The sequence below is a fragment of the Lepisma saccharinum genome, chromosome 4, assembly GCF_977018435.1.
Source record: "Lepisma saccharinum chromosome 4, izLepSacc3.1, whole genome shotgun sequence".
In the NCBI taxonomy this organism is placed as follows: Eukaryota; Metazoa; Arthropoda; class Insecta; order Zygentoma; family Lepismatidae; genus Lepisma; species Lepisma saccharinum.
This window is the reverse complement of record NC_139232.1, coordinates 100,783,276-100,810,294: the sequence shown is the minus strand read 5'-3', so window position 1 is coordinate 100,810,294 and position 27,019 is coordinate 100,783,276. Positions and strand designations below refer to the sequence as shown.

The following is a 27,019-nucleotide window of genomic DNA, read 5'->3' as shown; positions in this document are numbered from 1 at the left end:
TTTTGATGTGATTATTCACCGCTATAACACCGAAATTTCATTTTATTTACCGCTTTTGAACCCGAAATCGACTCTGTTTTTGTACCGAAATTTTGCTTTTTTCATTACCAAAAATATGTGCCTCTAGTAATGGCATACCATATACTATTCATAAGCATGAATACACTTAGTTCGAAGTTCATCATCATCATCTTTTATTTACCATTTCAAAAAAGCCTGTATTTTTCAGACACCCTTTATATTACAGCACCACATAAATGCATGGATAACAATATTCAGAAATTCACATGCACACACACACAGGAACAAAGAAACAAAGCCTACCTTTCCTTTACGCAGGCACATAATGCTAATCAGTCTCTCTTCTTGTAACAAAGATGCTAATATTTTCTGTATTACATCTGATTTGCTCACAGGCGATTCCTCCTGATTCGCTTTCAATGGATTATCCAGGTCTTCCATCTGAAGCATTAATGCATACAACTGAAAACAGAAATGGCATTATCACTTAAAATTAACAAGTGACATCATATATACAGGGTGCATCACGGGAAACTGACTGTTTTCCTCGAAACAGGGAGAGGGTGTAGAGATGGGGAAGTAGGGTGGCATTGATCTCGCTCGGCCATGTCATTTTCGGCTCGGCTCAGCATGGCAGCAGTACATGCAATGTCAGTTGAGGATGGCAACTTCATATTTGTGAAAAAAGGCGAGCATGTTCCTGGCGAAGATTGAACATTGTGGATAATCTTCTTCGGATAACTTCTGCATGATCACAAGTATGTATGGAAGGAATCCCAAATCCGTGTGTAAGGATTTGTCGTACTGTGCTTTCACTCAGTCTCAATTTGACAGCATGTAGCCGAGCAGAAAAGGTTGGACTACTTCCTCGTGATGGCCTCTCTCACTCTTCCCACGATCTCCGGGGTTTGTGCCGTTGCGACAGGACCAAGTGCTTTTGTCTTGATTACAGTTCCATGTGTTCGAAATGCTGTAACCCATCTCATTGAGTCCACATTATGCACAGAAGTGCTAATTTGGACTTGACCTACAGTTTAAAGTGGGATCCGAACCACTATGTGCCTCCACCAGGTATCGTACCCGAGACACCTTGATTACAATGCGACGATGCTATCACTCCACCATCGGGGAGGCCCTGTAACCCACCTCAAGATTGTATTGAGATTTGAAATGGACCCATGATATCCGATATTGAAGCAGCGTCGAAAGAGCCACTGTGTTTCAATATAATCAACTCGCCACTTTTCATGAAACTGTCGTATGTGAACACACGATGCTCTAATGTCCACGCTGCCATGACTGCAACCGAGTCCAGCCGAGCCGAAAATGGCATGGTCGAGCAAGTTCAATGCCAACCAACTTTCATCTCTACCTCCACTCCCTGCTACAAATTCCCCATTTCAAAACTGTCTGTTCCTGTGATGCACCATGTATATCAATTTCTTTAAGGAATGAAGAAAGAAAAGACAAAAATATGAAGTGAACAGGAAAATGATGGGAGCAAAATAATCAAATGGCAAAATAAAGAAAAAAATAAGTTTGAGCACAACCAAGATCAGAGTTGAACACTTAAGAAGGAAACCTGGGTCTGGACACACAGTTTAGAGGGACCTTGAACCACTGAGCATATGCCTTCACTAAACTGAGAGCCTGAACCCCTCGACTAGTTTATAAAAGCAATCACCACTTGCCCAAGACTTCTATAAACAATCATACCACCATCTTATACAATCAGAGATGATATCAAGAAGTCATTGAGTTTTATTTTAGAATTCAACATTACTTTTCCCCCCTCCCCCAAATTGTTAGAATTCTTTCTGATATATTATGTGGCCAAACTTGACTGTGCCATCATCTCTTACCTACATTTGCACTTCACCCCTCTCCTCACGGTCTTCTAAGTTTAAATATTGTATATTTTAGACCTTTCCCTGCCCCCCCACCCCCTCTGCCCCCAATGTAACATCAGTTTCCCTGTATATACTGAGAAACAACAAAAAGAAAGACTGTTAACTCTTTCCCTGGTGGCAAGATTACAAACTTGCTGTCTCTATCCTGGCGGGCAATTTAAACAAAACTAACCTAAAAGACATATTTATTCTTTTTGCCTAAAAGACATATTCATTCTTTTTCTTTGGCAACAGCAAACTTTGTTATACAAAGTGTAAATATCAGTAGAGCATCAATGAAAGCATATACAGAGGTTGTTTCCGATCTATGGTGACGATTTCAAACTGCTCCTACCTTAAGAGAAACCATGTCACCACCATCGAGAGTGCTCTATTTGGTGGCCCTGCATCTTGGCAATTGCCCAACAGTGAAGTTTCCACTGTAGGAGACTGGCACAAAGTGTCATGGCCAGCCTCAGCCACTCCTCTTGACAGGCTTTCCATAGCCCTTCAATGCTACGGGGTCTTCTCCGAGACAAGGCTCGTTTCAGTAGGCCGAAGGTGCAAAAGTCATCGGTGAGGCATCAGGTGACTTCACTGGAATGTCTGTGAAAGGAATGGCACAAATTCCAGTTTCTTCTGCCATTTGTTGGAGGAAGAGGCGGGTTGAGCGAGATGTGTGACTTGACGCCTTGTCTTGATGCACCCACACACTATTCTGATCCCTCCCGTAGAGATGGGGAATGTCATGGTGAATAAAACTGGTGTCAGGACGTTATCCTGATAATAATCGGAATTAACCTTCGTATTTTTGGCAACACAATGTATGGTCAGCTTGCCATTGTACGAGTATCCAGCAATGATCATGAAACCTGTGCCAAAACTTTCCTTACATTAAGTGAACCATATTTGAAAGTCCCTCGAACATGTCGATCGATAAAAAATTGCACGTGGCTTGTGACAGTCATGAAGATAAACATATGCCTCGTCCAATGTAACAAGGAACTTCCATTTTTCACCTGACAGGTGCCGCTCATAAAGCTTTCGACAGTTGGTGCAATGTTCCTGGATGTGTTTTGGCAAGAGCTTATGAACATGCACCTTGACCCAAATCGTGGTCAATGATGGTGTGCACTCTTCAGTGATGTTTGTAGCCAGTTTGCGATACTTCTCTGTGTGGCTGGATTCTCCCTGGTGACCAGCACCCTGACATCCCGAATTGTAGCTGGTGTGCGGCTAGTGGCAGGCCGGGAGTTGGCCTGTTTCTGCCACACAGGAATCATCCCACGCCTCATCTTACCTGCCCCTTTCAACACCTGTGATATGCCATTTCTGGACAGAGTGAATCCACGCTCCTTGCACAGTTTTATAATGGCACTATAACTGTAGTTTACGTCGGAAAGTGCAGTTATGTCACCCTCCCAATATGCACTGTTTTTCGGCGATACGCAATGACCACACCTGTCACGCACAGTCAACGGTCTAACGTGCCCACACGACTGGCAGCTTCGTTCTCTTCACGCTTGGTGGTGCTGCAAAAGGTGTGCAATTTCGTCACCAAAGATCGGAAACAACCTCTGTATTTATAATGTAATAGTTTTAGCATTTTAGCAATTAGCACGTGTCTGCACCAGAGAAAGGTTGGATTCTCTTCGGTTTGAAAACATGCCCATGCCAGGGAAAGTGTTAAAATGAAAATACTAAATTTTAAAAAAAAAGATCAAAAAAATATTTTGTGATGCACAACCTCCCATGCATCGTTTATGGCAAAACTTGACTCAGAAGCCAAATGATGTTTCCCCATCAACTTCACACACCGAATGACAACACATGTGTCCAATTTTATTCACATACCTTTTAAGCACGTTATTTTAACTCCTTCCATATCATGTGATTCTAGCTTGAAGATATTTCATGGCTTTCTGGTGAAGATTAAAGTTTATTAGTCAAAGTGCCGAAAGAGTGCACAACGATTCTCTAAGTGATTCAAAGAGCTAACATAGTTGATGGCGTAGAACTTTGAGCAAGTTAAGTACTGTATGGCTTCGTTCAGCTTACCCTTTCAGTTTCCAAGAGAAGCTGCCTAAATTTCCTGGAATCCTTTTGTGCAGACTGAGCTGGATCCATTCCTTCCGTGGACACCACATCCATGTCAATTATTTTCCTTGGTGCAGTTACACTTACCACCTGTGAAAAGAGTTTATAACACCATCACACACATGCAACATCACAAAGAGAAAGTCGCTTAAGGTAAAGTGTTCCCCTGTGCTTAGCACCACACCATGAAGGCGTATAGGGGGTGTGGGGGTAACGCCCCACACTTTCTTGATCCGGTCGTGAGTGGGGGTGATGTGATCAGCACCACGCCCCTGACCGCCTTTACCCCCCAGGGTTTCCCCCAGGTACCCATGTTATTCGACGCTGGGTGGGCGCCGGAGCCGCTTTCAACGTTAGAAAAGTTCCCGGATTTGAATCGGCCAGGGATCGAACCCGGGACCTTTAGCATGGTAGTCAGACGCGTTACCGACTGAGCCACCGTGGCCTCGTGGCTTAAGTCGCTTAAGGCTTGCTTGAAATCATTACGTTTTATGTTCAGAAAAAATAGGGATTCGATCTAGTTTAAATGCAATCCAACAATTCAAGATGCCTCTTGTGGGGATTGAACCAGGCACTTCTTGACTAGGTGACAGCACTAAACCAGGGACACCACACATATGTGTTCCAAACAACGTTAAAAACATTCTCTATTTTTAGTAGGGATGGGACTGATTAAACAGTACTCTTTTGCCATCAACCAATATAGGCATATCAGTAGAGGCATGCATATTTCGTTTTTGACGAAAACACGAATTATGAAATAACACATTGTAATGTTAATTTCTCATGTTTCTGAAAGGTGTGAGGTGCATTTTCCTACCCTGTTTTGTCACAAAATGATACGAAATGAACTGCAAAATGCGAAATAGACTCAAACACGAAATTTACCGTTTATATACTGATACGACACTTTCTGAAGTCTGAAGGATCCTGTGAGTTATGTAATTCACGGAAAATTAATTCTGCTGTAAATATTTGAGAAGCAAAAATGGACCCCTTTATACAGGAATAAATTTAATATTCTGGTAATGATTTACTGTGCTATTAGAAGGGATATGTTTATTTTGTGTGATAGTGCAGTTTTTAAATCAAATTTGGGATTATATTCACATTTTTAAAACCAAAATGCCATTTTATATACTGCTTTTTCACCACTATAACAGCGAAATTTCATTTTATTTACCGCTTTTGAACCCAAAATTGACTGTTTTTATACAGAAATTTTGCTTCTTTCTTTACCAAAAATATGTGCCTCTACATATCAGTGTATAAATTTATCGGTAAACTTACTGATAGCTTTATCAATTTGACACACCTATTAACAGCCTGTAATGAGTGCAAATCTGACCACTTTGTTATTATTTTTATATTTATAAGCATATACCGTATTTAAGCGTGTATAATGTGCGTGCGGGTGTAATGCGCGTGCAAGTATAATGCGCACCCTGGTTTTTGATGGGGAAAAGTGACAAACAATTATATCTCTTATATAATGCGCAGTACAATCCAGGTTCAAGAAATGGCTTTCTTAGTTGTAGGTCGTAAAGGTGTTGCTATGCCGATGAACAGTGAATAACATCATTTCTATTCAATGAATCATCTGTTGCTCTGTGCACCAAGAGGAGAACATTACATTACAAAGTGAAAAATTGCGGCACATGGCCTTTAAACTTTTATAAGTGGTTTTGCTCATTTCCTCTATACTTTTTCTAAAAAAAACTTCAAAATATATATTTTCCATGAGTAACAAAACATTTATAGGAGGCACATTCAGGACCCTCAAACTAGCAGTTAGGAGCACAAGATTTCTTCCATTAAGGCATTTACACACTCCATATATGTAATATTATTTGGCCAGTAATACATTTTAATTATTTTCTTTTTCCTTATCTTTTTTTTCATACAAAGTACCATAAAAATCTGAACATTCCTTCATTTTGTAATGAGCTTACTTCAACCGCATTGCAAATAAGTGTTGCCATCTTGAATGGAATACCGTTGCCATATTCCGAAACTGCAGAATTCAAGCTTTACAACGATATATAAGGTGATAGGGTTCCGTAAACATTAAAAAAATATTTCGTGTATAATATGCACCACACTTTTTTGGAGGCAAAAATTTTGGAAGGAATTGTGCATTATATATGGGTAAATACGGTAATTATTTTTTTCTAATTTCATAATGAAGTCAGCTGGTTACATATATTTATTAAGAAGGTTATTGCTTCTCATGGAACATTTGAAATTTTATATCAGATTGGTAAACAAAGGGTTATTTGTACTGGTAATATTCTTATAGCTATCAGCAAATAAATCATATTGGTCCTTGTCAATCTAAAAAATTAGCCAAATGTGGTTCTCTATTTTAAAATTCTAGTTTATTTATATTCACATTATGTTAACTGTGGTTCAAAAGTAAACCTAAATGTAAATCAATCATTATGTTTCAAATATATAACAAAAACTCACCTGAAGTTTACCTAGAGAGTTTTCAAACTGTGCTGGAGTGTACGTACGAGGTTCCAAGCGGATATGGTCTTTTTCTTTCTCCCGGTTTTTATCCTGAAGATCTTTTTTGTTCTGGCTTTTCTGGTCCTTATTTCTTTTCAAATTATACATCTGGGAGAAAAAAAATAATAATCAGACAACGTATCACTTTCTTTTTCACAACTAATAATGCAGCATGTTAACATCTAACATGAGTTGATAAACTAGTATAATATGACAAAGTAATAATATTCATGATATACACTGCATTTATCAAGACTTTATTGTAGGCCAATATTTGACGTATTATGTGGCACGTCATCAACTTTCATTGTGGCTATGGACGATTTACTTAATAGTATATACTACACTCAAAAAATAATTTTCTGGTAGTAAATAATAATTGAATCTTCAACCATAGGCTGTAAGATAGTTTCATATCTAAAAAAAAATTTCATTTCTTCACAAAATGCATTGAAACAAAGGAAACATTGAACTACCAATAGCAACGAGAAGTTGCAGTATACCTAGAATGAACATTACAGAGACCAAAGTTATGAAAATTGTGGGTTCGATCCCTGCTTGATACACAATTTTCATAGTATTTACTAAATATTTTCATATTAAATTAACTTCATAGTACAACATCCATTTGACGGTTACAGTCTGCCTAGTGGCATTACGTTAACCAATGACGTCACTGCCATGTAGAACAGGAGTATGTTATTTCTCATTGTCATCTAGTTCCCAAGTATCATCACAATACTAGATTGGAAGTAAAATTTTGCAATCCCTCCCAGTGATTGAACTAGGAGCAATTGCACCAAAAGGGGAGCTAATTAACGAGCAGGCTATATAAATATTCATTCCTTTCTCGAATACTGCCATACAAAATTGTCACAATGCCTGGTGTTCTTGTGTATTTCTTATTTTGCTTTTGTGGCCCCTTTGGATAATAGCACTGATAAGGATGCATGATGAGAGGCACTTAAAGAAATACCCATGCAAAGGTGTTCTGAGGAACCCATCCATCACCGCTAAACCCACCAGTAAGAGAGAGAGAGAACTGCTCTGTCCACAACCAACTAGTACATGTCTGGGAAAGATGCCAGAGAGGTGTCAAGACTGATCCCTAGAGGCATGCATATATAGTTTTTGACAAAAACAAGAAACATGAAATAACATGCTGTAATGTTCATTTTCTTAGCCTGTTTTGTCACGAAATGATGCAAAATGAACTGCAAAATGCAAAATACACACATAAAACACTAAATTCAGAGATTATTTACCAACGCGACACTTTCTGAAGTTTGAATTGTCCTGCAATATTTGAGAAGCAAAAATGGAGCCCTTCATACAGAAATAAACTTAATACTCTGGTAACTATAGAAAAGTGCTATTAGAAGGGATATGTTTATTTTGTGTAATAAGTGCAGTTTGTACATCAAATTTAGGATTATATTCGCAATTTTAAAACCAAAATACCATTTGATACACCACTTTTGATCTGAGTTTTCACCGCTATAACAACAAAAATTTACCACTTTTGAACCCAAAATTGATTCCATTTTTGTACCGAAATTTTACTTTTTTTATTTACCAAAAATATGTGCCTCTACTGATCATACTTGAAATTCCTATGTGGAAAAATTAATGAGCTGTGTAGAATAGATTATCTTCTTTCACCCACCCACAAAACCAATTTATTTTGACAAAATACTTATTACCGTAAACCAAACTTTCGAATTGAACAGAAAGACATACTTACTGTATAATAATAATCATTAACAAACAAAGTCTGCGTGTTCAACTGCAGAATCTGAATATTGATTAGCCACTGCTTTTCCCTCTGTGTCATGAGACCTGCATATTCATCATGATCTGCACCACCGTTCTCAAAGTCTCTGTGATAGTAACCACGATGTGGCCCATAGTGATTATACCCATCCTTCCTCATATGGTTAAAGTTGTTCTGGTACGGATGCGGACCTCTGTCTGGTCTGATGTGAGGACCTATCCTCTGGTCTGGAAAATTTCGGTAGTTTCCTTCCCTGCCCTGGTTCATGTTCCCATGATTCCTGTGAGATTGCTGAAATCCATGAGGGCCTTTACCGTCACGTTGCATAGGCGAAAGAAATCTAATAACAGTCGGAGATGCTCCACCTGGAATATTAGAAAATAAGTTATGATCAAGTTGTTATGTCTTGTACTCATGGCAGGTGTCTACACGGTCTTGTTACTCTGAGGGAATCTACAAATATGAGTGAGTGCTTCAGTGACAAGTAGGACATTAAGATTTCCATACTTTTTATCCTATTTTAACAATTACTTTATGATTTCACACACACGATATAATATGTAAAAAAATGTGAAAAATGCAGGCTTGACCAGGACTCAAACCTGGATAAAATAATGACAGTGAAAAATCAGGAAAGCCAGTGCTGGCTTGGTGTGTCAGCTGGTAAAGTAATGGCAAAGCATGCCAGAAAACTGGCTTTTGAGTCCTGGTCGACCCATTAATTTCTAAAATTTCTACGTATTTTGAGCATGTCTCATTCTCCTCTCCCATGGTGAAGAAGGATCAAGGTTGGTACGTGTAGTGATTTTATGTTGACCAATACATAACTTGTAACACTTTCTATATGCAATTTTATTAATATTATTACTTCTAAAATTACCTACCTATCAGCCTTTGATTGTGAGCAATACCACTTAGTTGCGGAGGAAGAAACTGTCGCACTGCACCACCTAACTCATTCATACCCATGGGTGAGAGATGAGAGTTCATTCCTGCCTTAAATGCTTGCCCTGGTACCGGCGGGGATGGCACCAAATGTGGCGGTACAACAATCTGTCCCACTTGCGCCAAGTGTGGAAAACGATTTCCTACAACGGGGCTGGAAATTCCCATCAAGTTCTTAGAGTTCTTTATGGGCACCTCCTGAGTCACTGTCGAAGGGTAAAGGGGCATTCCTCGTCCAGCACCCATGTTCGTTTTAAGCTCACGCTCGACGTCTTCCAAGAGCCATGCGGATGGCTTCAGTAACACCTCTCTCTCTGCATCCTGCAAGAGTTTGTTCCCGCTGGTCTTCTTATGTGGGGTGGAGCCATTGTGAGATATAAGATCTCGTTCCAAATCTTCCACTGTGCGTACACTCTGAAATTCATTAACATGAAATTAGTAAAAATGGTTGTTCTTCAATACACACACAGAGGAACCTCGATTTTACGTTTTTTAGGGGAACAAACTGAAAAAACTTTAAATGCGGGAAAATGTAAAACTGCTACATTTTACGTAGAAACAATTATTATACAGGGTGCTCGGAAATTCCCCTAGAAACTCCTAGGGCTAGTAGAGGGGACTGAGTAGACAATATTTGGAATAGGAACCCATGTCCGGAAACATTCTGTTTCCGTGATATAACCATGACAATGTGTCGGATGTTCCTGTGTTGGTATGCAACCTGATAGGCAGTACATGACGTCCGAAGATCACCTGATGGCATGTGGCGTATATCCTGCCACCGTATCCAGCCAGGATAACGGGTGCGCATACTTGATCTTCCTACAGGAAGTATTGGCCCTTTTATGAATGCTGTGCATTGAACGTCCGTCAGGAACTGTGGTTTTTAGCACGATGGCGCACCGCCTCACTTTACATGTGACGTTTGGAGACATCTTAACCAAAGATTCGGGCAAAGATGGATAGGCCGAGGTTATCCAACCACGTGGCCCTCACGATCGCCGGATTTAACCCCATTTGACTATTTCTTGTGGGGTTGTATGAAGAGTATGGTGTACGAGACTCATGTAGACAGAGGAAGAACTGCTGGCATGAGTTCTGGTTGCTGCACAAGAGACTGACGGAACACCGGTGTGATGGAGCGAGTGTACCGGAAAATGATTCAACGGTATAATGTGTGCAACGACGTTGGTGGTCGTCATATTGAGCCACTGTTGTAGTTGAGCAGTGCCGTATGCGACACATCCAGTGCATAAGACAGAAACAAATTGTTGCGTTTCACTGTCGACATAAGTGTTATTGTGATCAATGAATAGTATGTTTCTTTGTTGTTCCCTTGGCATTGTTACCAAATAAATTTGTTTGTATTATGTACTGAGTCACACATCATTCAATTCTGTACCTTACATAACACCTCATTTGACATGCTTGTAATAAATGATTACACTTTAGGTCATCAGGTGATCTTCTGACATCATGTACTGCCAGTTGCATACCAACACAGGCACATCCGACACATTGTCATGGTTGTAGCATGGAAACTGAACGTTTCCGGACATGGGTTCCTATTCCAAATATTGTCTACTCAGTCCCCTCTACTAGCCCTAGGAGTTTGTAAGGGGAATTTCCGAGCACCCTGTATATTAGGGTAGGATATGGTTAAAAATCGACAGCGATACCAAACAGTTATTGGGCATGTCCCAAATTATTACAAATAATAATACACTAGACATATTGCTCATGAATATGTGGAGATGTTTCTTCTGCATTGCAAGACAGAGGGAAAGTACACACATTCTTAAGAATACTGTAACAATATTCTTACAGAAAGAGAAATTGTATTCACTATCAATACAATACAAAACAGTCAAAAATTGTCCAAAATATCTATAAATATTAAGTGCACCAATACAGCATCAATCTACAAGAATTTTATTTTAAAATATTCATAGGTTCACATGAGATAATCCAAATATTAGAATACATGTCAATTAATCATCACATCCACTTTAGACAGATGATGATGGTGTAAAATAAAATAGAAAGCTGCATTTGTAAACTTAGAATGTATTACATGGCATTCTGGACACCCTATAAAATTATGAAGTAATTTACAGACCTTGGAAGATGCACACAATCCACAAAAGTATCAGCCTGTATTGACTCAACTCTAATAAATACATGTAACTATACATTTTGGAAGACTTAGTACACCTGAAGCACAAGTACTAGTGATAAACCATCCAAATAGTTAATACTAAGATTCAATTATATTAATTTAGTTTAAATATGTTTTCTGGTAGATATTTCAATTTGGTTTAAATTATATTAATAACTGTTCCATTTTGAAATATATATACATGAATACTTTGATGGCACATCAATGTACCAATTTTATGTTGAGTTGATTGAGTTGATTTGGTGTTTTAAGTCCACTTTATGCACAGTAAGGCTAATCGGGACTGGACCTACAGTTTAAAGTGGGATCCGAACCACTAGTGCCTCCACCGGGTATCGAACCCGGGACCCCTTGATTACAAGGCGACGACGCTACCACTGCGCCATCTGGGAGGCCCTGTACCAATTTTATTTATCATCAATGAATGTGTAGAGCCGAGTTACATAACACAACTGCATAACCACACAAAAAAGATTGTGTCAAGGTATTTCAAGAGTTAACCACAATGAATGAAATTAAAAAGCCAGGTGACTCAGCACTAAGGCTATTTGTACCCATCAAAACATACAGGAAGTAGCCTCTTTTTCAATAACTACATACACAGTGTGTCCCATAATTGACAGTAGTGTATTTACATATTGCATGTTTTGGAAAAAACATCCCTTCTCCAATTACCCTGATATTTTCTCACTCTTGCTGGTAAATTTGAACGTTGGGGAAGGATCTTCTTAAAAGTTACAGTAACACAAGCGACACCACCCTAGGTCACCATATTGGAAATGACCAGAAAAACCAGAGGGTTCAACACTGCCGAGACCTGATTAGGATGGTGGACAGGGATTCCAATTTCCTGAAAACTATCGTGACCGGTGATGAAAAGTGATGTTTCCAATATGAGCCATTAACAAAGCATCAGACTTCGGTGTGGAAGAGGCAAGGGTTCCCAAAACCCAAGAAAGTTCTACTCCCGAAGGTATCAAGACTATGCTTATCACGTTCAACTCCATGGGTATCATTCATAAAGAATTTGTTCCCAATAGAAAGACAGTCACAGGGGAGTTCTACCTTGAGGTTTTGAAGAGTCTGTGGGCATGAATTCCACGGACAGGCCCACAATACTGACAAAGGCACATGGTCCCTTTTTACTGACATTACACCAAGTCACCGGACTGTGGTTGTCCATCAGTTTTTGGCCTCCAAGAGGATTGTTCTGCCTGATCATCCCCCCTATTCTCCTGATCTGTCTCCTCCTGACTACTTCGCTGGCCCCCTTGGTGGAGCGGTTAGCACATCACACTACGAAGCCAGGGGTTCCAGGTTTGAATCCCAGCCTGGGCATTGATGTTTGTAAGTGCCCATTCATCAATTTCATCATATCATCACTCATCCCCATCTTCGCAAATTAGCCAAAAGTGGCACAAGAAGCAAAGTAAAATAAAGCAAATCAATCCCGACTACTTTGTTTTGCGAATACTGACATTGCAGCTGAAAATGTATCTCAAAACTATTCCCTTCAAAGACTTCCAGCAGTGTTTTAACAAGCTGTATGAGCGTTGCATTCAGTGTATTGAAGTACAAGAAATGTATTTAGAATAATATACACCCAACAGTGTCAGTGCATGTGCATTTTCTGTTTTCTCATCCTAGTTCCGAAAATTATGATACGCACTGTGTAAATGACAGGTCTGAATTACAACAAACAAGTCTTTTTAATTAAAACTTATTATGTGGGGACGTTCCTTACTGGCTCTGGGTCCAGATGGCAGAGCTTCATTCACCTGCATTTGCAGCTCCCAAGGGGAACCACATGAAAGAGGTTACTTTTGGACATCTCAGCTCTCACCTTACAATTCACTTAACCAAGGTGTTTTTCACTGTTATTAATGCATGTATTAAAATTACTATCATGCATAGATTTTAAGAAATTAACATATTTCTTTCATTACAAAGGCCAAGAGAAAGACATTTCTGATTTTAAAAAAAAAATGTGCATCTTATATTCAGATGTGAAATAAACTCACCATTACATTCTGAAGGCTACCAATGCCCTGGTTTCTGCGAGGTGTTGGTGGCGAAACTTCGAGTATTGAGGGATCCCTAAACCCATCGGCCTTCCCTGGGGTCCATGGAGAAAATCCTGATGGAGCGGAACTGCTGTATCCATTGTTCAACACACTTGGTACTGACTGAAAGCGCTGAACATTCTGTTAATGAAAACAGGAAATTTGCTTTACTTCACCATCAAGCGAAATATACTTAATAAACAAGTTGGGCAGATACCACTTTGAACCAATAGTCATAGCACAGATTTCCACCAATACTGATGCTTGAAAATTGTAATAATTAAAAGTTGGTCAAAATACTGGTGTGTAAGCAGGCACTCCAATTATACGCATCAATTACCAAGAGTACTGCTTTAAAATATTGGAGAATTACATCATAATATTAGAACACATGTATGTAATAACCAGGGAGTGGATTTTTAGGTGCTAAAAAATGAAAAATATTTATTTTTTCATGTTCTAAAAACATGAAGCGTGGGATGTCACGCACACACACACCTATTAATTCTCTCCGGAACATGAGTTACTTTACACAGTATTTTGGTAACTTTACAGAGTATTTGGTATCTCATGTACATTCGAACAGACTTCAGAATTTGTTTTTAAGCACCTACAAGCGTGTCCCAGCTATAAGTCAATTTCCTTTCAATTGCACTGTCATTCACTATTTTGCAAAGCAGTTGTGTGGAAGTTTCCACTTTTCTTACGCCACATAAAAAGCTTAGATTTGTAGATGTGAATCCCAAATTGTTTTGTAAACATTCATCTTCCAATCGATCTTGAATTATCGCAAAGTATTGTATTTGCACAAATAATTCGAAACTTTATTTGTCTGGAATGTCTAAAATATGTACATTTTATGTTGTTGCTCTACAAATGTGTGTTTTATGTGCTTACGATAAAATTATGCATTTTTAAATCTTCGCAGATTACATTGCAGCCATGTGGTTGGAACTCCTACCGAAAACTTCTGAAGCAACACCCAAAATATGTTTTTACCTAAAAATTCACTCTCTAGTAATAAAAAAAGTCACTTTTACACACAGAACTGGTACAAAATAAAAATAAACTTAGAATTTTACATAATTTTCAAGATAATTAGACTCCACGAAAGTGTTGAACAGCACTTTTTGCAGATCCCATGACACATCAAAATGCCAGAAAGCTATCGGCCAATAGCGATAATAAATTCCAACTGAAACCATTGGTGTTGGCTCAACCCTAATTTTTAATCAATACTAAGTTTGACACAATTGGGCAACCTTTTGCATAAAAAAATCTATTTCATCAGTTCATAGTCACCATGAAAATTAATGCTAGAAGTAGAAAAGCACATAACTGAAAAATTGAGAGAATGAAAGCTTAATAAAATGGTTTCTTTCCTCATTTAAATCTCCATGAATTCACAATATGTAATCTAATATTTTTTTGGCCCTAATATAAATATGCTCTCTTTCCACCAAAGTAATAACAAAACAGGAGTACACTGATTTGGCATTTTAAGCTCCAATGTAATACGAATTTCAATGTAAGATGCAGATACAAAATTAAACTTACACGAGGACCGGATGAGACAGACGTAGTTCTTATTTGCGGCTGGTCATCAGATTCATCCAGCACCAACTGTGTTATCCTCTCCTCAATACTCTGACCTGGTTCTCCATTTAAGTCATGTTCTTTCTAAAGAATGGGAAATAAAATCAAATTTTAGATAAAATAACACGATATGAGCCAATGTAATATGCTACAGTAGTATTACCAATACTCTCAACTCGTTGAGTTAAGAGAAAAATGAGAAATTTATGCATTACGGTTATTGTTTGTGATCTTACTTCTCTAAAATAAGGAAAGACAATGGGAGACGTACAGGTATTGGACAAAATAATGGAAACACTTGTGGAAGTCGGAACATCATGTATTAATATGGTGTTGGGCCACCTATAGCATGCAATACATCTTGAATTCGGACGGAATAGACCGATACAAGTCCTGAATGGTGGTGAGTGGAATTTGAAGCCATTCTTCATGCAGCACAGCCTCGAGCTCAGGTAGAGACGAAGCAGGTGGAAATCGACGCCGAACCCTGGTTTCCAAAACAGACCAGAGGCTCGATGATATTAAGGTCTGGGGACTGGGTGGGCCAGGCAAGATGTTGAACCTCATCAACATGCTCTGGAAACCACTCTTGAACACTGCCAGCGGTATGCATGGGGGCATTGTCATCCTGGAAGATGGCATTCCTGTCTGGAAATAAGGTTTGCACTATTTGGTGGACCTGGTTACCCAAAATTTCTCTATACACTGCTGTGACCCGACCATGTAATGTGACAAGGGGGGCTGCCGAATACCATGATATAGCACCCCAGACCATAATAGAGCCACCACCATGTTTGACAGTCTGGCGGAGACAGTCCACATCGTATGCTGCCGAGGGTGTTCTCCATACAAATACACGTCCAGTGGTGGAGATGGTAAAGGTCTGACCAAATGACACGTTTCCAGTCCTCCAACATCCAAGTTTTGTGGTCATTGCAGCATGCACGTCGCCTTCGAACATTCGTGTCAGTTATTATGGGCTTGGCAATAGCAACATGCCCATAGATACCCACTTGATGCAGTTCCCGCCTCACTGTTTTGCATGACACTGGAGTGTTTAGGTGCTGATTAAGTTCTGTAGTCACTTTGGTGGCCGTTGTTTTCTTCTGCGACGTCACAATAAGCTTCAAGGCCCTGCAGTCCCTCTCCTGCAGCTTTGGCTTTCGACCACTATTGTGCTTAGCAGACCCTGTTTTACCGTGCACTGTGTATGCGATCATGATTTTCGAGACTGTGCCTCGTGTTACACCACATAACGTCGCTGTTTTGTTCACAGATGCTCCAGCGAGACGGGCACCAACAATTCGACCTCTTTCAAACTCTGTCAGGTCAGACATGCTGGTCACTCACCACACCTGCACAACGTCCACTACCACACTGCCTCACTCTACTGTCAGTGCACAGTCCATACTACCTGCAACAAACACGAGAATATTGATTTTCGCCATGCTCAGTGTTACCAGGCACATTGAAAACATGTCCCCCTTCTGACTCGTGTTTCCATTATTTTGTCCAATACCTGTACATTCATTCAAGCAGGCACTTACTGTTTCAGAACAATGTAGTTAAAAAAAACAAAAAAAACAGTCTTCACATCCTCATTATACTTACATCTTCTTCCGTTTTCTCAACAGTACCATTGTAACTGTTGCGATGGATACGCTCCTGCTCTGTAATCTCTGCGAGCTTTTCATGGTCTTCTTCCCAATCTCCTTCTGCAAGTACAATTATACTATCAATAATCACTTAATCTATATCAATTAGGGTCAAAGTTCCAAATGTGTAATGTTCCCAGATGCTTTCATTGAAAGGGATTGGGGAAATCAGATTTGGTGCTTTTGGCATTATAATTATCCTCCTACATGTAACACTAATAAGGTACACAAGGGAGTCCTTGACCAACTACACTCACTTGAGAATTACGTCGATATTTTTTTTAAATGTATATATTTTGATGTTTTAGGCAACATCAAATTTGTTTCAGGGCATGGAAACCACCAGAAAAGAAAGTAATTTGATCCCACGGTATGGACCACGCCAAACTCCTATCTCCGAGTACTTTCACAATTTCTTAAGTAAAAACCAATTGCATGCACACTCAAATAGCGATGCTGATGATTCCATTAAAGTTAGTACTCCTTACAAAAACAACATAAATTACTATCAGCAAGGAACCTAAGGCTCTGAAGGTAACTTAAAATTATCATCATCATTAAATCTAACACTCCTAACTACAGTTTTGCTTCTACTTTGGTTTTGTAAGTTTTCAGTTCTTCAATGTTTAATATACTTTATTTTATAATACAATTCAATTAAAATTAATAATATTTAATAAGTGTTGCCATTAATATTTTGGATTCATTAAGCAGTAGGCATCTATGGTGGTTTGGATTATTGTGTCGAGTGCTATATTCACTTCCATGAAATCTTCAGGCTGGGTTGCCTTATTGTAACATCATGGCACATCTCTGAGAGCTAAAAACATAACTTCATAAAGCAATGGTACTTTCTAGCAGGGGTAGCATACACTATTAATAAACATTCATAAATTTGACTACTTGAAATAACAATCCCTTTCATTAATTCATGTTACTATCTATAGTACATTCAATTATATTAATATTTCAAGGCAAAAAAATGCTTTAGACAGTGGCATTCAAAGAGTGGTTGCTTGTGTAACTGGTTATTCAGGATAGAATTTAAGAAAATTAATACTTGCTGCAACTTTAAGAAGTTCAAATTTGATTATCCTAAACTTCAAACTTACTTCCACACTTATTTCTGGTACTCTAGATGCCTTTCTCATAGTCTTTTAAAACACTCAAAAATTACTAATACACTGGAACTCAGGCTACAGTTTGTAAATATACAAACAATATAAAAGAAAGAATGCAATTTTGTCCACCCTTACCAAGAGCATCTGCACCAAATGTTTCATCATTCAGAGCATCGTACTCCTCCTCCTCTTCCTCAAGGCCGTGGCCATCAGGAATTTCATCGTCTAGAGAAGGCTGGAAGGAAAAACCAACAATATCAGTAGGGAAAAATTAGTTTTGAAAAAAAAGGAAGATGATCTCGCATTAAAAGCATGGTTCACGTCATTGAAGTATGCTACCAACAAGTACATAACTCCGGAGTGCTGGATTGCTTGAGATATTAATTTATCTAATACCTTGTTGTTTAATACACTACTACATATATAATCAACAGGATCTCTACATGAAAGTGAATACGGTTTAAAATATATATGAATCGGTTTTGCAGTCAGTATAGGAGTCAGTGTCTGCAAAAATTAATGCATTTTTATGTTGGACATTAATTTATTTGGCAGAATAACTGTTTTTACACCAATTTTAATTATAACTGCCAATAAGATAAATGTGTTTGTTATAATAATGTATCTAACCAAACTTTCACATTTAACTCTTTATAGTCTGAATTTTTTTTTATGGAATTAAATGGCAGTTTGAAACATTTAGTGTATGTGACTTCCTTTGGCAGGATTGACAACAAAAAATCATCTGACATTTTTATAATACTAATTATAATTAATGGAACATAAACGTCCCGACAGGCAATTAGCGTGTTATGTATAAACAGAGAAATGATACATCAGATGGTGCTTGGTTATAAAATATACAATCCCTTCAACACCTACATGCAAAATGCCTGTTACACGTTTTGGAAGATACTGTTTAGAAGACAAATATATAAATTAAAAGAGAAATGAGCAAGAAATAGTGAATAAAAAGATTCATCACTCTTGAACTGCCATCAGTGAGTGCCCTGGATTTTGGGAAGGGGGGTTGTTACACATATTTTTTTCCATCATTCCCACCTTTATCATGGTCTTCTTTAAAAATTCTTGACCAAGGGGCAGGGGATTATGACCCCCGCCAACACCCCCTTGGACACAACTCTACCTTACATTCATCGCTATTATCCTCAAATGGTATATCTACCTACATCAGAGACTTTCTGCCAGTCACCTATTAATACCCTCATCGATATTGATCTTTGTGCCATAGCCCTACAACATCAAAAAGAGAGGGGTTGGCAGGGGTCATAACCACATTGGGCCCAGTAATCATAAAAAAAACCCCTTCAAAATAAGAAAAAATGGTAAAATGAGGGCAGACTGCTAAGAAAAAGAGTATATACCACCAGTTTAGAAGATCCTGGGCATGCCACTAGTTTAGAAGTGAGGAAAATATAATTAAACTGAGGAAAATATAATAAGATTTTTTTGGGCAAAGTAGACACCAGTAGCCTGTTGGGACTGTAAAGTCCCAGGTGATATTTTGCTCATAAAATAACTTTCCAATCATATTTGGCCAAAATTATTTTATAACCATATTTAAATGAGTTAAAAATAAGATTAAAAATTCTGGGGTACTTACAGTTATTATAATACCTAGTTTTCATAAATCTAAGACCACTGCACTATATGGCTGCATTACTAATGCTTAGGTCTAAGAAATTGCTTACTGGTCCTATCCATATACTTTCAGCAGCGTCTGCAATTTGTTGAGAGTAGTAAACACTACAATTAACAGGGATGCACAAGTTCCGCAGAGTCAGAAACCAACTGTGTCAAGTAGTAAGCACTTGTAGGATGTGGGACCTTTAAAGTTCTGTCGGTCAATAAAGGGTTAAACATATGCAATTTCTGGGCTAATAACAGGGAAAATTGCACTCTCCATGAGACACGTTAAAGATGTATATTTATATATACATATAATAGGACCTCATATGACCTCAACTGTACAGCCTGGCTGCCTTAGCCAAGACCATGGATGGAAGTGCGCATGCGCAAACCGGACGTGTTCAGTGGCTAAATAGGGGTGACGGCAGTTTGATACGAAGCGGGTTCCTTGAAAATCGTCTGCTGTAGAAATAGCAATGAAGTTTCAACATAGTAACATGACCACCAACATACATATAGAGATGTTTACGAATTATATAAGGGTTCGGAACGAAATTAAAGCCATTCATATACTATATCAGCAAATAGAACATACAAGGATGGATTGAAAAGTTCGTGGCCCGAGTAGGAAGGAAGCTTTTAATTTTAAGTTTCATACATTAGTTGCATAGCTATATCCTTTGGTAGTCACTGTGTAAAATTTCATTTCATTTAATTGATCTATTGTCTCAGGTGAGGACTTTTAGTGGGCAGAAGTGACGGAAATTTGTGACATGGAGTAAATAGAGCATCGCGCTGTCATTAAGTACCTGCATAAAAAGGGCTTAACACCACAGCAAATTCATACGGACATGGTAGAGACGCTTGGAGACTCCGCGCCCTCGTATTCCATGGTGAAAAAGTGGGTGGCTGAATTTAAGGGTGGAAGAAACAGCATTGAAGATGACCCCCGCAGTGGCAGGCCTCCAACGTCGACCACAACAGAAAATGTCAATAAAATTTGTGACCTGATTTTGAGTGACCGCAGAATCAAAATCCGTGAGATAGCTGAGACTGTGGGTATTTCCTATGAGCGAGCCCAAAACATTATCGTGAACGATTTAGGGTTTTCTAAGGTGTCTGCGAGATGGGTACCCAAGTTGCTTTCAGTTGAACACAAACGCACTCGACTCACCCTTTCCCGTGATTGTTTGGAACTGTTTGAAAGTGATTCGGAGGAGTTTATTGGCAGATTTGTGACTATGGATGAGACATGGGTGCACCATCATACACCAGAATCAAATCAACAATCAAAGCAATGGAAACAACAAGGATCTCCTACCCCAAAGAAAGCCAAACAGGTTTTGTTGGCAAACAAGGTTATGGCATCAATATTCTGGGATGCTAGGGGCGTTATCTTAATCGATTTCTTGGAAAAAGGAAAGACTATCAATTCTGAATACTACTGCACCCTGCTGCGACGTTTACGCGAGGAAATTAAAATTAAGAGGCCAGGAATGCTGCGAAGAAAGGTGTTGTTTCACCAGGATAATGCGCGCGTTCACACGTCCCTTGCATCCATGGCAGAAATTCATTCCTGTGGGTTCGAACTGTTGCCGCACCCATCGTATTCGCCTGATCTGGCCCCCTCGGACTTTCACCTGTTCGGAAACCTGAAAAAGTTTTTGGGGGTCAGCGATTTTCTTCGGATGAAGAGGTGAAAAGTGCTGTACTGAGGTATTTTGCAGACCTTGAAATCATTTTTTAAATGTGGTATAGCAGCGTTACCGGAGAGGTGGCGTAAATGTATCTCCCTCGAGGGGGATTACGTGGAAAAATAAAAAATAACATATCCAAATATCTTCTCATTTTCTAGGTCAGGCCACGAACTTTTCAATCCACCCTCGTATCAGGAAAGAATTCATCATGTTACATTAGTAGATAAACTTGTTTCTAAACCATTAGCTTTATTTTAGACTATTCAATTAAATTGATCTCCTTAGTAAATATTATAAAGCATTAATCAGGATAGTGTTCACTAATAATAGTATTATAATTATAAATGTAGTAACTGAATGGCTTGTGACATTTTTTTAGTATAACGAGGGTCTTTTGTAGAATGTGCAACAGGGGCCAAAACGTCCCAATTTTCTTTATTCCACTTCGAAACTGTTTCTTACGAATTGTAAGAGCCATCAGGAATCACAAACACAACACAGCAAGTGAAATACCACAGGGTATTTTGGCGAGTGCTTCTGCCTGCTTCCACTCTCGCGTTTGGAATCGTCCTTTCAAGGTAGTTTCGTCTTCCTTGGCCAGACTGTATGTTTTCTCCCATTACACATTTAATCTTCATAGTCGAAATAATTCAGATATTATCCATGTACTTAAAACCTCATTCAGAGGACGTGGGTGTTAAAAACTAAGCTGGTGTGTAAATAGTTTTCAGTATCCATCATCATTTACTACTGGCTACGCTAGTCTCACATGGTATTTGGCTCAGACCTGAATTTAGGATAAATCTTCCATCACCAGCTGCCATACTTCAGGATCACGAGACATTTCATCCTTTAGCCCACAAACAAACAGAAACCATCCTGAAGTCTATTCCAGTACCAACGGAACTGAGGAGCACACCAGATGTTTGACTGTGTTTTAGGTAGCTATTTCTTAAATATTTACGATTGAGGAGACAGTATTTATTACTTGTTCGATTTCGGGCGAACACCTCTCACTCTTTTATTTCGTCATATTAAACATTCGTACTTACCTATTCTGCATTGAGAAAGATTGTTTAAGGTGGGATTTTGCTTTTGTCATGAAAATAATTTCAATTTTTCACATTAAGAGTAATTATTGTTCTTCCTTTTTTCGCTTGAGTAACACACAATATGGCAGGCACAGCTTGAGTAGCGTTGTGGATCATCAGTGGGTAAGCAGTGTTTCCAACTTCTTAACCGAAAAATACCTACTTTCGTGTTACTGATTTTGTATTTTTCCCCGGGTTCGAAATTATGCTAATACCTCGCAATCCATTCACAGGTTACTTACGTTAGGTTAGGTTTGGTTACGTTAACATAGTTCCTTGCGATCCCTGCATGGGTTACTTAGGTTAAGTTACATTAGTTACGTTACATTAACATAGTTACGTTAACAGTTAAAAAAAAAAAAGGGTTCCACGTTAGTTACGTTATGTTAATATAGTTAGGTTAGGTTGACATAGTTAAAAAAAAAAAAGATTTGTACTGAACTTCAACATCACAAATCATGCACATTTAGGTAGGTTTCTTCTTGCAAAACAACGGAATGGTTGGAAACAATGACAGGGGGGTTACATCATCAAACATACACAACATCCGATTCACGTAGAGGAAGCACATAAAAACACCAATTGTGCATCGGAGAGATAATTTTCTTGAAAAATACATGAGTTCCTGGTAAAATAGATTCCACGATGAAAGAAAATACCTCCACGAACTTTCAAAATGCTACAGAAACTCATTTCTGTAAGAAGTTTCTTCTGTAAAAATGAGAAATGCGTTCGTTCGAGATCGAACTGTTACCCAGTATTTTTTTTTTATTACTAGAGTTGGTCCAATTTCTAATTGTATAATTCTGAACTAAAAATGGTACATTTAAACATGGTTCGATTTCTAATTAATTACATCTGTTACCACATACATGAGTCACAGTGATTACTTACTGTGTGTTTTCTGGAGAACAAAGTTTCCTTCCGTATATTTCTACAAGATTCTTTGTTTGTGTTTGTGCCATTTGTTTACCATCCTCTTGGATACAGATGGCTGCAGCCATCTGCTCACATGTGGGGTGTAAAAGGGTATTGAGTCCATTGTTCGGTCAGGTGGGTCAGTTTGGGGTTATTAGCATTAATAAAAAATCCCTAAATGCTTGTGTTGTTTAGGTTATGTGGGTCAGGTTTGGGGCTCTTAGCATTAAAAAAAAAAAAAAAAAAGTTTCTCAGTGCTTCCAACACATGATCATGTAATATATGGTCTAAAGTATGACCTATCCCCCTTTCGAGGCTTACATAAAAATCTGATTGAATTACGTGCCAGAGACCACAGTAAACCAAGAACGGATGCATGGCTGTTTATGTAAGCTACTTTTCAAATCATAATTACTTATGTAAATATATTTTTAACTGTGCTAATTAGTTTCTTCAAGCTTCAAAACTCTATCCACGATTGTTTCCAATATTCTAAAGCACGGGAAAAATTTACTATCCTTCGGACACCTATAACTTCTTCGTTTCGTGGCGCTATACGTGAATGGTTTTTGGGGCTATAAGTCCTGGAATTGGTGCAAAATTTAAACTAACAAATTATTTTAGTTTGAAATTTTTGAGTCCCAAATTTCCCACCGATTCAGGGCTCCGCCCCTGGGGTAATTGACCTACCACCCCCAACCGGTACAGAGGCCTGGCCTCTGCTCTGCTCCGGCTACCCGGTTTTGTCTATAGAGCCCCTGTTAAACGCATGTTAGAAATTGGCCGGAGTCACCTGCCCCAAACTTTTAAATTTGAAGAAATCCATTTCCAGGATACGGAAAACTTACCTGAACTTCACCACGCATCCTCGACACGTCACATTAGGTATAATACCCACAGCTTATTCCTTCTAACGAGTAGCTTACATTCACTGCCACATTTTCAACATTTCTTTCCTTTCTTCACGATCCTGTGTTCAATTAAATTAAAAAATTCACTGGATCATCCATGCCCGGTACAAATTTCACCATGCATCCACGACACGTCATGTTTCTAACTTTCGTTGCAAACACAGACAGTTTGAAACACTGGATATCCAATGAACATGAACAAAACACAATCACGACGCATGATGATGTACGAAGGTGTACGCGCCAAAGGCTATTGTCTGTCCGAGAATAAATTTTCAACAAAGAACATGAATTTCCCCTATCATACATTCCCACATCACACCTTCCCGATGTTAGACAATACTACAGGAACTTATTATGGTAAGTAGTTTCTTCTGCAGAAATGAAGAAATCTGTCCAAACAATAGTAAACTAGTACCGAAACTACTTACGGAACTGATTTTCTGTAGACTTTTCGAAGCTCGTGGAAGTGTTTTCTCCCTTCGCTCAAATTATTCGGCTGGTAAATCATGAATTTTTCGACATTAATGTATCTCCGATGCACAATAGCTCTTGCCACCATTACCGTCGACTATGTGAATCAAATGTTCAGTGCATTTGATTAAGTAACCCCCTGTTAGTGTAGCAACCACGCGGTAGTTTTACAAGATGACGTGAGTGTGGTTTTTTTCCCCCAATTTAATTTTCTATGTTTGCCTAACCTAACTGAACATAACCTTCCGTGAATGGTTTGTGGATCAATTTTCGCTTAAAAACCTCCTGTGAATAGTTTGTGCGGCATTTTTCGGTTAATAAGTTTGGAAACAAGATGACGTGGGCGGGTTTTTTTTTTCCAATTTAATTTTCTGTTTGCCTAACCTAACTGAACCTAACCTAACCTTCCGTGAATGGTTTGTGGATCAATTTTCGCTTAAAAACCATCTGTGAATAGTTTGTGCAGCATTTTTTGGTTAATAAGTATGGAAACACTGCATATCAGCTGACGATAGACACGTGAGTCAAGATTTGCCCGCCATATTGTGTGTAACGAAAGCGAATTAGCAACGAACAATATAAACTTGTAATGTGAAAAATTACGCTTTTTTCAGTGAAAAAAGCAAAATCCTACGTTCAAAAATGTTCCGCTATGCATAACAGGTAAGTACAAATGTAAATAATTAGGAAATAAACGAGTGAAATGTGTTTTCACTATACCATACTGTTACCGCGTAATCATAACCTACTATAGTAATGGTCTCCGCTTTACACATTTCACGCACGTGGTCTTCTAGTTCTACACCATCTAAATATTGCGTGATGACTACCCGTAAGTAAACGTACAGCACATTTGAATAGGGTTGTAAAAAGTAGTAAACAGGTAGGAATGAATTTAAACAAACTTTCACGTTTGAACATCCGCGTTTTCTGTGCAAATAGTATGGAAAACGTACTCTCCGTCAGACACATTACAGATGTACAAAAATTTCATATTTGATACGAAATGCAATTTCATTAGTACCTGTACACCAGAATAAGAATATTTGAACAAAAATAATGATTCTTCATAAATGAAGAATAACCAAGATCCTTGCAGTCTACAACGAAGTTCTCTAGAGTGAAACTATGAATATAGCAATATATTTTTATTCTAGCTCATACAAAATATAAGTCACCTACATTGGCTTTTAAAATTACTACTGACCGTTAACGTAGCGTCAAAACCAAAGAAAGAATCTGCCATTTGTCTTATATTTCCCGTGTGACATGACGTTCATGTAAAATCACAAAAGTCAGCTGTCATGGCGGATAACTAACTTTCGGAATTACCCACCAGAGGTCAGCAGAATTTGTTGTTAGAGACAAAGAACACTTTACGATTAATGATGGCTTTATTTATTTTTTCTACAACCTTTGAAATACCGATACAGGTGGAAGAACGAAAGTAATGTTTCCTTCACACAGATAACTTCATTGATATCTTGTGGGGTAAAAGATTGATGTTATGTGGATTCTGAAAGGAAGGGAGGGGGATAACAGTGAAAATTTTGCTTCGTACTTCGTTGCCAGTGTTGCCACAATCTGTAAGCACAATTTCCCTATTCAAGGGCTAAGATTACCCTTTTTCGCCAAATTTTTCCCTTCATATAAAGAATTAATAATAATAATAATAATAAATATTATCGTTGACCCATGTTCGTATATATGTATAAAATGTAAACCAATTTAACTTTTAAATGCTACGACGGCAGTGGTCCCGGGCTCGAATCCCGGCCTGGGCATGACTGTTTGTGAGTATTCATTCATGAATTTCATCATATTATCACTCATTCTCATCTTCACAATTAGCCAAAAGTCACAGAGAAGGGAAGGAAAATAAACCAAATCAATAACTTTTAATTATTTTTTTTGGAAGATTTAGATTTTATTGATAAACCAAGCCAATTTTTTCGTTTTGAAATGAGAGCTAAAACTACGTTAAACGTTAAAGTTGGCAACTGAAGCTTTTCTTAAGTACAAAGCAAAACTCACAAACAGAGACAGCCCCTGCCCTAGGAATTTTGCCGCCCCATGCAATTTTACTTCTTGCCGCCCACACCCCAAAATACGTACAAAGAAAACGTAATGCATGAACAACTAAGCTTGTTATCCGTGGCAATTTCACATGGTATAACCATTTTTTAACATAATAAAATGAAAGAATACATAATGTGGGAAGATAAGTTATTTATAAAAAATATATATATATTTAAGCCTAATAATAATAAAATATCTGTTGCATTTACTCAACATAGTTTCTGCCGACGTGCGGAACTCTCAACTCTCCTGTTTTGTTTCACTATTTCTTCATGACTATTTATAATGTACATAATTATGTACATTTTCCAGGACGTTGTACATGAAGTAACATATCTTCACTTCATC

The 27,019-nt window shown here is 38.4% G+C and overlaps 1 protein-coding gene across 2 annotated transcripts in view; it reads right to left on the bottom strand.

The window, feature by feature from the left end:
- Patr-1 (Protein associated with topo II related - 1) overlaps positions 1–25,932 on the bottom strand; it is a 34,706-nt gene extending 8,774 nt beyond the window's left edge. Inside the window, exons 1-10 of one of the 2 annotated variants that reach the window (XM_083120957.1) lie at positions 25,800–25,932; positions 17,987–18,086; positions 16,687–16,790; positions 15,037–15,159; positions 13,438–13,620; positions 9,177–9,651; positions 8,263–8,657; positions 6,477–6,626; positions 3,969–4,097; positions 325–483 (exon numbers count right to left, since the gene is read on the bottom strand). In XM_083120957.1, coding sequence (XP_082977083.1) covers positions 325–483; positions 3,969–4,097; positions 6,477–6,626; positions 8,263–8,657; positions 9,177–9,651; positions 13,438–13,620; positions 15,037–15,159; positions 16,687–16,790; positions 17,987–18,086; positions 25,800–25,838 — 1,857 coding nt within the window. In that variant the 5' untranslated portion in view covers positions 25,839–25,932. Of the gene's footprint in view, positions 1–324; positions 484–3,968; positions 4,098–6,476; positions 6,627–8,262; positions 8,658–9,176; positions 9,652–13,437; positions 13,621–15,036; positions 15,160–16,686; positions 16,791–17,986; positions 18,087–25,341; positions 25,407–25,799 lie in introns of those variants that run through there. The other variant, XM_083120958.1, reaches the window with a different exon arrangement.
- Between the last annotated feature and the right edge of the window lie 1,087 nt (positions 25,933–27,019).